The sequence below is a fragment of the Schistocerca gregaria genome, chromosome 2, assembly GCF_023897955.1.
Source record: "Schistocerca gregaria isolate iqSchGreg1 chromosome 2, iqSchGreg1.2, whole genome shotgun sequence".
Taxonomy (NCBI): Eukaryota; Metazoa; Arthropoda; class Insecta; order Orthoptera; family Acrididae; genus Schistocerca; species Schistocerca gregaria.
In genome coordinates, this window is record NC_064921.1 from 600,460,359 (window position 1) to 600,475,009 (window position 14,651).

Consider the following 14,651-nt stretch of genomic DNA (forward strand, 5'->3'; position numbering starts at 1 on the left):
ACAACAACAACAACAACAACAACAACACAAGACTCTTAAACCACAGTGGTGAGAGTACCAATTTCCGTTTCCTCGTTAGTAACTTTCCTTTGCCAGATATGTTTCCGATGTGCTAAAGATCCAGTTTTTCTCAATTTATCATCCACATATTTAAATGTACGACATGTAGGGTGAGTACGTTGAGGATACCTTTCAGCGTATAAGTTGCTAGCTCTCACTGAATTTCGTTGGCATTCTCTGTAAATGAGAAGCATATCGATTTGTTCTTCATAGGAATAGATCATCCACATTTGCTTGATTCGATGCTACTAGTCTTACCGTTCCTATTAGTGTTGTATTGCGAAACTGTCGAATGGTGTTTACATGTCAATGGCACATTATATGGATACACTGTATTCAGCGAATATTTACTGTTTTGCACAATATACTAGAGAGAGTTGTCAGAGCACGTGCTTCGATAAGTGCCCAACTGATAAGGAATACCACACAATCCATAATAAGAAGATTCCGCACTGCATTGATACCACTGGTCATTGCTTCGAACACCTTCTGTAAATGGACGTTAATGCCACGTTTTTGACCTTCATTGGCCTTCAAAGTTCTTACTGTTACACATCATTGGATTTGTCTCGATTGCCGCTGTCAGAAAATAAGTACCGAACTGTGGCATCCCACTTAAAAAACAGTTGACTTTCTTATATCTGACACTAACCCACATAGTAACAAAAACCAGTGTCTTGTTATGGCCCCTGTTGTCCCATGCAACATTCGTCCCGCAAACTTTCAGCTGCTATCGTCTTTTGGAGTTATTCTAGGTGGCAATAGTTAGTGACTTACACTGTAGAGCAAAGAGACTGCATGTATCTTATACTCAAGAAAGATGATACTAATAACATATAACACATTTAGTTTCATAAATCGCATTTCTCACCACTTGGAGCTGTTTGTAACATTACCGTGAAATATTTCAAAGTTTGACTGTATCTTATTGATCTGCAAAGGTGTTTTACAGTATTTTTTGAATAGATGGTTTTGAACTGTGATCAGCTTGAGATTTAGCAGGGGGCCTCATGAATTCAATTGTTCTAGAGCAGCACTATCAGCTCATTAAGAATGCTGAGAATTCTCGTCACTTAGTGTATTGTCAGCATAAAATTAACTAATGGTTTTCTGTGGCAATTTATCAGTGCATGTATAAAGGTACGCTGAAATCAGTGCTTCCAAATTTTTTATGTAAAAACTCCTAAAAGTTCTTACATATATTTACCGCCCTTTGCCACCCTCTGTCACTAGATGAATCCAAACTGTAGCATGTAACATGACAGTTTGTAGCGTGACTATGTCAGTGCTTGAGCAACAAAATGCTGTAATAGAGTTTCGAATTCTAATAGTTTGTCCACACATGGAGCACCCTCTCCTTCAGCATGAAAATGCCTGACCCCACACAAGCTCTGCAACAATTAGATGCTTTGGGTTGACTGTCATCAATCATCCTCCATATAGTCCTGACTTGTCCCCCATTCGATTTTCATTTGTTTTCAAAACGTAAAGAACACTCTACAAGACTTCACCTTGACAGTGATGAAGCGATGCAAACAGAGTTCAGGTTGTAACTCCATCAGGAAAGTCAAACTTTCTACAGTGACAGTATCAACGAACTGTTCTCTCATAATGAAATACAGCTGTTAACGAGCGTTGATCTATATCAACGGGGACAGGTGAAAAAAGTGTATGCCCCGACCGGGACATGAACCTGGGATCTCCTCCTTACATGGCAGACGCTCTATCCATTTGAGCCAACGAGGGCAAAGAGGATAGCACGACTGCAGGGACTATCTCGTGCATGCCTCCCGTGAGACCCACCTTCTCACCTTGTATGTCCACACACTACATTCGTAGTGTCCCACCCCAACACTCTCATTACTTGTGGAAGACATTCTTACCAAGTCCCGTAAGAGTTCGGGGAAAATGTGAGCAACCATATAAGTATATAGTTCTGGCAACACCGGCCATGACCTTTTTTCTTCTGTGTGGATGTATCTTCCAATGTGTATACAGTGAAATAAGGTTCTTTGAGAAATTAGCGTTGGTCAAATCATAAAACTTGTGTTGAATGCAATATACGAGGGGGGACCCAAAAGAAACCGAATTGTTGTCATAAAAAATTTATTGTTGAACCGTTTTACAAAATTACTTCAGTCACCTTCAAAATACTCTCCATTACATGTGATACACTTGTCAAGGCTCTTGTCGTACTGTTGGAAGCATGTTTGGAACTCTTAAAGTTTGATATTGTCCAGTGCCCTTTACGAAGCAGTTTTTACCGCCTTCACATCATCATAACGCTCCCCTTTTAGTGTTGTTTTCATTCGTGGAAATAGGAAAAAGTCGCATGGGGCTAGGTCCGGCGAATACAGAGCGTGGGGAACGACAGACCACCTCTGAGATGCCAAATAGTGGGTCACTCGTAAGGCCGTGTGTGCTGGAGCGTTGTCGTGATGTAGAAACCAGTCACCTGATCGCTAAAGTTCCGGGGGTTTCCTCCTCACATCCTCTCGCTCACGCCTAAAAACATCCAAGTAAAAGTGCTGGTTAACAGTCTGGCCAGGGGGTACGAATTCCCGATGCACAATTCCATGAACATCAAACGAGCTTGGTCTTCAACACTCATCTCACCACGTTTAAAGCACCCAAACCACTCGAAAACCTGTGTGCGGCTTATAGCATCCTCCTAGAAAGCTTCCTGAAGCATTTGGTGTGTCTCTGTTGCAGTTTTTTTAAGCAGGAAACAAAATTTTACACACGCTCTTTGTTCTTTTAAAGTTGCCATAAGGACTTCGCAGAGGTAACCCGCCAACAGTCAGAGAAACACAATACCACCCTTGCACAGTCAGCTCTACACTGACGCCGTCTGCACAGCTGTTTCATGAAGGTCTTTAGCGTGAGAACCCTGCACTATGTCTACCATGAGTACCCTGCACTACGTTTACGAATGGCAGCGCCCTCGGAGTCCAATTTCTTTTGGGTCCCCCCTCATATGGCTCAACATTGAATGCAAGCTGATAAATGGAATGTGGTTACAGAAGCAGTGTACTGTTTCCTCCTCAATGTAACCACGAAGAGCATGTCACTGTCTCCATTTCTACTGGAGTAGCGACACATGTGAGGGACATTTTCTAAGACAAGTTATAATAGTTCCACAAAGTAGATGTCTTGATTTGGCGCCATTGTCCCAGCACAAAAGCAGTATGTACATATCAAGTCTGTTACTTTAGATGAGAGGTTGCAGTGAACCATGCTTAACAATGAAGGCTGTAATTCATAGGGATGTTAGCACTTTCTTTGTACAAACATTTTTTGTCAGAGAAAATAAGAAGCTAGCTCCTGCAGTGTTGCTTTATCACGTGTGCACGTGTTAAGTTCACACGATAAATACATGTTACTAAGCTAATCACGAGACAAATTAAACATTTGTGAACTGATAACATAATCTGCTTTGCTCGAAGATTATGGAGCTTAATCATGCACTTTCTCATGTTGTGCCATCAGACTTAATACTGATTAGTTTGGCACAAACCGCTTCACTGTACAGTCATACATTACATTGTCGACGAGATACTAGGTGTGTGAGAAAATTTAATGAGACTGATTTTTTATCTACCAAAGTTTTCAGTCAACAGTATTGGCCTCTTCAAAATAGATCTCTGTGTCAGCTGTAAAGCAGTGAAGCCACTGTTCACAATCTTGGTAGCAGTGCTGAAAGGCTTCAACTGGTAGGGCTTTTAATACATCAATCACATTCTTTTGAATGTTCTACAAAGTCTCAAAATGATGTCCTTTTAAGACAGTTTTCAATTTTGGGAACAGAAAAAAGCCACAAGGGTTCAGATCAGGCGAATTGGGAGATAGTATGTGGAACAACAGGAATGCCTTTTGAGGTCAAAACTTCCATGATGAAATTGGCTGTGTGACAGAGCATTGTCATGTTGCAGCCTCCACTTGTCTCCAGTGTTCATGGTCACTCGAGTCACCCTCTTTCTGAGTCTTTCGAGGACATCTTTGTAAAGTTTAATAGTTCACCCATCATCCTTAGTGTTAAACATCTTTCTGATCTCACAAGAGCATGCACACATTTATGTTTTCATCAGTTTTTGAAGTGAAGGTCTCCCTAAGTGAGGTTCATCTTCAACATGTTCTCGGCATTCTAGAAATGATTTATGCCAGAAAAAAATTTGTCCTCTGGATAAGGAATGTTCCCCATAAGCATATTTCAACTTCTCAAAGGCCACACTCACAGATTTCAGAAGTTCAACATGAAACTTGATTGCATAATGTTTTTCTAAATTCTGCTGTTCCATTTTCATAACACAAAACTTCATTGATAGCATTCTCAAAAATCACGCAATGGCTGTATGAAGCTGAAACTCAGACAGAACATCTGGAAGGGATAAACACGCCAGTCTCCAGTCTATACAAGTTGAAGAACACAGATTTGCCAAATTGCTTGCAGTGTTTTCAGTCACTTTATTTCTCTCACATATCTCTTATGAATTGATTCTTGTCTCATTGGTTTATCACTTTAGTGTCTAAAATTAAGTATAAAATGATGTTATGTCTCCCATGCTATTTTGTACTATATCAGAAGCTTAACAATTAGACAAGAGGACAGTCCCCTCTAGCTTTCATTACAGCAGCCAGTCAAAATGCAGTACTTTCTGTTGACTCACTTTTCCTTCGAGAGCCTTTTGATGTCAAAAGGCTGCTGTTATAGCCTTGCTCAATTCAGATGTTATTTCTGTCATGGCTCCAGAAACAGTACAGCCGACACATACACATTGTCTCTAATGACCTCATTATTCCAAGTTCTCTCTTTATCTGATCATGTATGTTAGGAATTAATGATGCTGACTAGAGGAAAGGGTGTCTATTGTCAGGAAAGTGAGAGTGGGGCTTTGGAGGAAGAGAAATGGAAGTAAGCTCGTTATGTATTTCCTAATTGTTGATTGTTAAAAACAAAGGTTCCAAGACTTACCAAGCGGGAAAGCGCCGGCAGACAGGCACATGAACAAAACACACAAACACACACACAGAATTACTAGCTTTCGCAACCGATGGTTGCTTCTTCAGGAAGGAGAGGGAAAGACGAAAGGATGTGGGTTTTAAGGGAGAGGGTAAGGAGTCATTCCAATCCCGGGAGCGGAAAGACTTCCCTTAGGGGAAAAAAAAGGACAGGTGTACACTCGCACACACACGCATATCCATCCGCACATACACAGACACAAGCAGACATATTTAAAGGCAAAGAGTAAGGGCAGAGATGTCAGTCGAGGCGGAAGTACAGAGGCAAAGAAGTTGTTGAAAGACAGGTGAGGTATGAGCGGCGGTAACTTGAAATTAGCGGAGGTTGAGGCCTGGCGGATATCGAGAAGAGAGGATATACCGAAGGGCGAGTTCCCATCTCCGGAGTTCGGATAGGTTGGTGTTGGTGGGAAGTATCCAGATAACTCGGACGGTGTAACACTGTGCCAAGATGTGCTGGCCATGCATCAAGGCATGTTTAGCCACAGGGTGATCCTCATTACCAACAAACACTGTCTGCCTGTGTCCATTCATGCGAATGGACAGTTTGTTGCTGGTCATTCCCACATAGAAAGCGTCACAGTGCAGGCAGGTCAGTTGGTAAATCACGTGGGTGCTTTCACACGTGGCTCTCCCTTTGATCGTGTACACCTTCCGGGTTACAGGACTGGAGTAGGTGGTGGTGGGAGGGTGCATAGGACAGGTTTTACACCGGGGGCGGTTGCAAGGGTAGGAGCCAGAGGGTAGGGAAGGTGGTTTGGGGATTTCATAGGGATGAACCAAGAGGTTACGAAGGTTAGGTGGACGGCGGAAAGACACTCTTGGTGGAGTGGGGAGGTTTTCATGAAGGATGGATCTCATTTCGGGGCAGGATTTTAGGAAGTCGTATCCCTGCTGGAGAGCCACATTCAAGGTCTGATCCAGTCCTGGGAAGTATTCTGTCACAAGTGGGGCACTTTTGGGGTTCTTCTGTGAGAGGTTCTGGGTTTGAGGGGATGAGGAAGTGGCTCTGGTTATCTGCTTCTGTACCAGGTTGGGAGGGTAGTTGCGGGATGCGAAAGCTGTTTTCAGGTTGTTGGTGTAATGGTCGAGGGATTCAGGACTGGAGCAGATTCGTTTGCCACGAAGGCATAGGCTGTAGGGAAGGGACCGTTTGATATGGAATGGGTGGCAGCTGTCATAATGGAGGTACTGTTGCTTGTTGGTGGGTTTGATGTGGATGGATGTGTGCAGCTGGCCATTGGACAGATGGAGGTCAACGTCTAGGAAAGTGGCATGGGATTTGGAGTAGGACCAGGTGAATCTGATGGAACCAAAGGAGTTGAGGTTGGAGAGGAAATTCTGGAGTTGTTCTTCACTGTGAGTCCAGATCATGAAGATGTCATCAATAAATCTGTACCAAACTTTGGGTTGGCAGGCTTGGGTAACCAAGAAGGCTTCCTCTAAGCGACCCACGAATAGGTTGGCGTACGAGGGCCCCATCCTGGTACTCATGGCTGTTCCCTTTAATTGTTAGTATGTCTGGCCTTCAAAAGTGAAGAAGTTGTGGGTCAGGATGAAGCTGGCTAAGGTAAAGAGGAAAGAGGTTTTAGGTAGGGTGGCAGGTGATCGGCGTGAAAGGAAGTGCTCCATTGCAGCGAGGCCCTGGACGTGCGGGATATTCGTGTATAGGGAAGTGGCATCAATGGTTACAAGGATGGTTTCCGGGGGTAACAGACTGGGTACAGATTCCAGGCGTTCTCAGAACCTTAGGCCCCCTACAAAACCTTTCACCTGACTCCATCAAACTCCTCACCCCACCGACACATCGCACTCCTACCTTCTACCTACTTCCTAAAATTCACAAACCCAAACATCCTGGCCGCCCCATTGTAGCTGGTTACCAAGCCCCCACAGAACGTATCTCTGCCTACGTAGATCAACACCTTCAACCCATTACATGCAGTCTCCCATCCTTCATCAAAGACACCAACCACTTTCTCGAACGCCGTACCCAGTCTGTTACCCCCCGGAAACCATCCTTGCAACCATTGATGCCACTTCCCTATACACGAATATCCCGCACGTCCAGGGCGTCGCTGCAATGGAGCACTTCCTTTCACGCCGATCACCTGCCACCCTACCTAAAACCTCTTTCCTCGTCACCTTAGCCAGCTTCATCCTGACCCACAACTTCTTCACTTTTGAAGGCCAGACATACCAACAATTAAAGGGAACAGCCATGGGTACCAGGATGGCCCCCTCGTATGCCAACCTATTTATGGGTCGCTTAGAGGAAGCCTTCTTGGTTACCCAAGCCTGCCAACCCAAAGTTTGGTACAGATTTATTGATGACATCTTCATGATCTGGACTCACAGTGAAGAACAACTCCAGAATTTCCTCTCCAACCTCAACTCCTTTGGTTCCATCAGATTCACCTGGTCCTACTCCAAATCCCATGCCACTTTCCTAGACGTTGACCTCCATCTGTCCAATGGCCAGCTGCACACATCCGTCCACATCAAACCCACCAACAAGCAACAGTACCTCCATTATGACAGCTGCCACCCATTCCATATCAAACGGTCCCTTCCCTACAGCCTATGCCTTCGTGGCAAACGAATCTGCTCCAGTCCTGAATCCCTCGACCATTACACCAACAACCTGAAAACAGCTTTCGCATCCCGCAACTACCCTCCCAACCTGGTACAGAAGCAGATAACCAGAGCCACTTCCTCATCCCCTCAAACCCAGAACCTCTCACAGAAGAACCCCAAAAGTGTCCCACTTGTGACAGAATACTTCCCAGGACTGGATCAGACCTTGAATGTGGCTCTCCAGCAGGGATACGACTTCCTAAAATCCTGCCCCGAAATGAGATCCATCCTTCATGAAAACCTCCCCACTCCACCAAGAGTGTCTTTCCGCCGTCCACCTAACCTTCGTAACCTCTTGGTTCATCCCTATGAAATCCCCAAACCACCTTCCCTACCCTCTGGCTCCTACCCTTGCAACCGCCCCCGGTGTAAAACCTGTCCTATGCACCCTCCCACCACCACCTACTCCAGTCCTGTAACCCGGAAGGTGTACACGATCAAAGGGAGAGCCACGTGTGAAAGCACCCACGTGATTTACCAACTGACCTGCCTGCACTGTGATGCTTTCTATGTGGGAATGACCAGCAACAAACTGTCCATTCGCATGAATGGACACAGGCAGACAGTGTTTGTTGGTAATGAGGATCACCCTGTGGCTAAACATGCCTTGATGCATGGCCAGCACATCTTGGCACAGTGTTACACCGTCCGAGTTATCTGGATACTTCCCACCAACACCAACCTATCCGAACTCCGGAGATGGGAACTCGCCCTTCGGTATATCCTCTCTTCTCGATATCCGCCAGGCCTCAACCTCCGCTAATTTCAAGTTACCGCCGCTCATACCTCACCTGTCTTTCAACAACTTCTTTGCCTCTGTACTTCCGCCTCGACTGACATCTCTGCCCTTACTCTTTGCCTTTAAATATGTCTGCTTGTGTCTGTGTATGTGCGGATGGATATGCGTGTGTGTGCGAGTGTACACCTGTCCTTTTTTTTCCCCTAAGGGAAGTCTTTCCGCTCCCGGGATTGGAATGACTCCTTACCCTCTCCCTTAAAACCCACATCCTTTCGTCTTTCCCTCTCCTTCCTGAAGAAGCAACCATCGGTTGCGAAAGCTAGTAATTCTGTGTGTGTGTTTGTGTGTTTTGTTCATGTGCCTGTCTGCCGGCGCTTTCCCGCTTGGTAAGTCTTGGAATCTTTGTTTTTAATATATTTTTCCCATGTGGAAGTTTCTTTCTATTTTATTTACATCATCACTAATTGTTGATTGAATGTGCAAGTGATAAAAATAAATAATAATTGTGTTAGTGAACTTAAGTTAATTACATTGCTTTGGTAAGAAGTGTGACAGTTGCAAAATTCTCTCTCTCTCTCTCTCTCTCTCTCTCTCTCTCTCTCTCTCTCTCTCTCTCTCTCTGTGTGTGTGTGTGTGTGTGTGTGTGTGTGTGTGTGTGTGTGTGTGTGTGTGTGTGTGTGTTAAACTATCTGGTAACAAATGCGAGAAAAGGGAACCCCATATGTTTATTTAATTCTTTTACCCACCAACTAGCTTATCTTCATTATTTACTCAATTGATTATGTGAAAATTTGAAAACTTAAAAGTTATTAACAAATTGGTTGGCCATTTACTTATTACGTGCAGTAACTGATTGGAGTCACTGTTCCTTGAAAAGCAAGGAAATTATAATGTTGCAGTCTGTGCATCATCCAGAAATGACCCATAGAGTTGCTATCTTGTTGGCAACAGTCAGGTCCCGTGTTAGATCTCACTTGCAGGCTATATTTGTAATTTGATATTTGTGAGTTGTGGGAAATTATGGTGCTTTCTTTGTAATAAAATATCGAATTATTCTAGTAACATTGATGTTCGTCATACACATATTAAAAAAAGTTTAGCATCACCTCAGTTCCAAGAGTTTTCCAGAACCTGTACAGAAAATTGGAATAGAGATCAACATAAACATCATTTCCGCCCATTTTACTGTTCATGAAAACCACACATTGCATGCTGTACCACCATACTGCGAGACCTTCAGAGGTGGTAGTCCAGATTGCTGTACACACCGGTACCTCTAATGCCCAGTAGCATGCCCTTTTGCATTGATGCATGCCTGTATTCATTGTCGCATACTATCCACTAGTTCATCAAGGTATTGTTGGTCCAGATTGCCCCTCTCCTCTACGGCGATTCGGCAAAGATCCCTCAGAATGGTTGGTGGGTCATGTTGTCCATAAACAGCCCTTTTCAATCTATCTCAGGGATGTTCGATTGGGTTCATGTCTGGAGAACATGCTGACTACTCTAGTCGAGCGATGTCGTTATCCTGAAGGAAGTCATTCACAAGACTTGCACGATGGGGGCACAAATTGTCGACCTCGCCAATATGGTTGCACTATTGGTCGGAGGATGGCATTCCCGTATCATAGAGCCATTACAGCGCCTTCTACGACCACCAGCAGCATATGTCGGCCCCACATAATGCCACCCGGTAACAGTGGGGAACTTCCATCTTGCTCCACTTGCTGGACAGTGTGTGTAAGGCATTCAGCCTAACCGGGTTGCTTCCAAACACGTCTCTGACAATTGTCTGGTTGAAGGCAAATGCGACACTCGTCGGTGAATAGAACATGATGCCAATCATGAGCAGTCCATTCACCATGTTGTTGGGCCCATCTGTACCGTGCTGTATGGTGCCGTGATTGCAAAGGTGGATGTTGGGAGTGAAGTTGCGCATCATGCAGCCAATTGGGCACAGTTTGAGTCATAACATGACGTCCTGTGGCTGCACGAAAAGCAGTATTCAACATGGTGGTGTTGCTGTTAGGATTGCTCCGAGCCATAATCCGTAGGTAGCAGTCACCCACCGCAGTAGTAGCCCTAGGGTTGGCCTGAGCGAGGCATGTCATCGACAGTTCCTGTCTCTCTGTATCTCCTCCATGTTCGAACAACATAACTTTGGTTAATTGCGAGACGCCTTGACACTTCCATTGCTAAGAGCCCTTCCTGGCACAAAATAATAATGTGGACGCGATTGATTCACGGTATTGACCGTCTAGGCATGGTTGAACAACAGACAACACGGCATCCTTCCTGGTGAAATGACCGGAACTGATCGGCTTGGATCCCCTCCATCTAATAGGCGCTGCTCATGCGTGGTTGTTTACATCTTTGGGCGGGTTTAGTGACATCTCTGATCAGTCAAAGGGACTGTGTCTATACAATATCCACAATTAACATCTATCTTGAGGAGTTCTGGGAACTGGGATGATTTATTGTTTATGTGTAACTATCCTGCTTTAAGATGTAGACAATGTGAGACTTAGAGAGAGACACTCAGTCAAAATCCAGTCAACTTCTCCAGTGACTTTTTCAGCATTTAGTCTAATGCATACAGACCAGTCTTAACATTCACGATGGTAATCAAACTTTTGAGGACACAAAGGATGAATTAGCATGGTGTAAATAGCAGCAAGTCCATGCATCTTGCAACAGTGGTAATTAGCACAGTTGATTTTCATGGATGGGTAATTTATGAATAAGTGCATGAACTGCAATTTGTACAGTTAAATATGAACATTCTTAATTTGTTTGTCCATGATTTCATTGTTAGTATTAATGTATGGAAGAAACCATATATTCTTTGAAAACAACTCTACTGTAATCAGTATGTGGAAGGAGGGTCCTTTCAGTATTGACAGTATTGCCCAGTTGCTCACTTCTATTATGCATTTACTCCCCTCATGAAATACTGCCCAATAAACTTTTATACTACTCTTCAGTGGTTCTTGTTTTCCTCAAATGGTCGAAAGGCCACAAAATCTTCCTTACCTTGCACGACATCTGACTGAAATTGTATTCTGTTGCCTGCTTGTCTCAGCACGTCGTAGGCTAAAACTGAACAGGGCTTAGGTGGACGAACTTCATTGAGCAAACCTTTACAGTTGTTAAATTCACCCACCTTACCAAAAATCCAAATTGATCTCTATCTTGGATGAATAAATGAATAAATTCAAAAGATGTGAAAGAGACAAAGCAAAATAATTTTATAAACTGGTAAATCGTTACAAAAGCAGAGATACTTTTGTTGCTAAAAGTCTGCATAAAATCATGTTTATAAGGGTAATTTGATTCTTACAAAACATAAAGTACCTTACTCAAAAATTACACACATTTTTATCTAGTTAAATAACTTTTTTGCTAGGTGTTCACTGAAAGCACAAGAAATGCTTCTTATGAATAATTTGTGATGGAAGAGAACATCACAGTTTTTATTAACTCTGTAACAAATAATACTGTTAACTGATTTAATAAGTTGGTTTGTGGAGAGAAATGTCTAATGAATGGTAGGAGGAAAATTTGAAGTATTTATGTGGGCATGCTGAAAAGTAATGTTTCCAAACCTTTTATATGAAGACTCAGAAAGCATATTAAATAACACAAATGTTATTAATACTATACATTTTTATTCTACATGTCTGCATATTTTCTTCTCAACATAGTCAAACTGGCAATGAAAGATGTTTGATTGTTGACAAGGCCACAACCTCACCTCTGCTTGCACCACCTCATCACTATCAAAGTGAAGTAACTGAAGGTTTTTAAGTATTGGTGGGAAAAGGTGACAATCAGATGGGACCAAATACGAACTGCATGGAGGATGATCGATGACAGTGAACCCAGTGTGTCAGATTGTTGCAGATCTCACTGTGCTCTTGTGTCATCTGCCACAGTCACGCTGAAGGAGAGTGTTTCATATGTGGATGAACTCTTTGAATTCGAAACTTGATTACAGCATGCTATTTCTCAGACACCAGCATAGTTGACATTACACACTGTCAAGTTATGCCCTACAATTTGGAGCCCTCTAGTGGCAGAGGGCTGCAAATATGTAGACATGAAGACTGAAGATGTAGAATGTTAATAACTTCTTTTGTAAAGCCTTAAGAGCTTTCAAATAAAAAAATATGGAGGCATTACTTTTCAGCATGCTATAGTGCTATTTTTAGGTATTTTTTACCGATGCAACTTGCATAGACCCCTTTTCTCCCTATCACCTGGATAAAGCTGTTGCTGAATTTTAATTTTGCTTTCAGGAAAGACATGGTCACTGGAAAAGCTGGGATTGGTACCATCCCAGAAGAAGATGAAGAGTTGGAAGTTCCTAATCAAGGTGTGTTGTGGCATGAACTAATCTTAAAGTGTTTCCTTATCTTATTCCTTATCCTATTCCTTATACGTTATCTTATCTTATTGTTGGACTTACCTTTCTGGCCATATATCAGTTGATATACAAACATACTTTTCCTCTCCTTTTGAGGACAGCAATGAAATTACTTAGAAAGGGTACGTGCAAAAACATAAAGGGGCTTAGAACACCAGACACAAATAAAATTAATGGTGTGGTGTTCCATATCATCTTAGATATTAAGTATAAAAATATATATACAAAATATTGTGAAGTGTCAGTGAGTTTTATTTGTTAGTATCCTGTCTTAAAATGCATATTAAATATATTTATGTTGAAAAAGCATTGAAGTGTATGTTCAGTTTATGAATGTATATTATAAAAATTGAGATAAATGCTCAAATTGCATGAACTGTGATAAAAAAAGCCAAGCTGACAAGCTTATCATAAAACTGAACTTATGTGAAAGATAGAAACAGCTGCTAATGAAGATTGAGTGCGTGACATCATGAGTGCTCTCTGTGAAGGAAGAGAGAAGTCCTGCACCAAACTGATGTGTTCTTTGCAGGAATAGTACCTGTAACTCAGTCCTTTATATCGTGCCAAAGAGAAGTTCCTTAGGTAGTTACCTATTATCTAATAGTATACAAATTATGTGGTAGTATACTTTTTCATTGGTTTTGTTATTTTTTTCTTGCCAGATGTTAGGGATATGTTTTCTTGGATTCCTTTAGCTAGTAGGGACATTTATTTTGTGTTTGACTATTTTACTGGTAGGAGTACTGCAAAATGCCTGAATGTAGTGTTTGCCAAATCAAGTATAGTTTGCTTTTCCCCCCTTGCTGCTTTGTCTTTACATCAAATATGCTTGCTGCATGTAGGCAGGAAAACATTCTGTGTTTGGAAGATTCTGAACAAATCGGACTTAATTAAGACTTATTTTAAAAATAAATGTATGTTAGTCCATGGAAATTGTTCATCTTAATGTATCAATGCACTCTCATTTTGATGTGGAGGTAGACGACCTTGATGGAGAGGCACTAGACGACCTTGATGAAGAGGCGCATCAGCTGGCAAATGACACAAACTACAAAATCATGTTTTGGAGTGTGTTTGTGGGGGGGGGGGGGGGATTTGAATGGGAAAGTGGGGCTACAAATTAAAGAATGATTCTTTAATGGAGAAGTTCAAATATGATTCCAAAAATGACAGAAGTTATACATTACTAGATTTTTCTGAAAACAATGGTGAGCTTACCCTTCACAACCAAATAGAAAATAGTAAGGACAAAAGAGCTAAAAATGCAGTTATCTATTTTTTATCCAAAAATAATGAAGTTGAAAAAGATGTAACATTTCTAAATCACTTTAGAATTTCAAAATGCTGATCATAGGCTCAATTATAGGCTCAAAATAAAACATAAAACACTGTAAAGAAGCAGCATGTTGAAGATATTTGAAAGTGTAGGCCATACATACATACAAACAAACAGACGAAAGTAGCATTTATTTAACCAAAATACTTTTGCAAACAGCAGAAATAATTTTAAATGTTAAGAGTATGAGAAAGGCAAAACAGAAACTTAGGTTGCCTATTAATAATGTTTCTCACTTAAGATTACATATCTCATAGTAACTAACAACAGAGAGAAGATTGTTCCAGCATTCCAAGACTTCCTTAAATTTTTGTGTTGTGAAGACATGAATCAGGATTGTCAACCCTCCTGCCACGATTTATGTGCAAATGTGCAGTCATATAATTTCTGAGTTGTTTGTATGTCGGAAGTCACTATATTCACATTGAATC

At 42.1% G+C, this 14,651-nt stretch overlaps 1 protein-coding gene across 1 annotated transcript in view; it reads left to right on the top strand.

Annotated features, from left to right (window-relative positions):
- LOC126334542 (poly(A)-specific ribonuclease PARN-like) overlaps positions 1-14,651 on the top strand; it is a 272,077-nt gene that overhangs the window by 202,372 nt on the left and 55,054 nt on the right. The window contains exon 13 of the mRNA XM_049996907.1: positions 12,754-12,830. Within this exon, the coding sequence (XP_049852864.1) occupies positions 12,754-12,830 (77 nt within the window). The remainder of the gene's footprint in view (positions 1-12,753; positions 12,831-14,651) is intronic.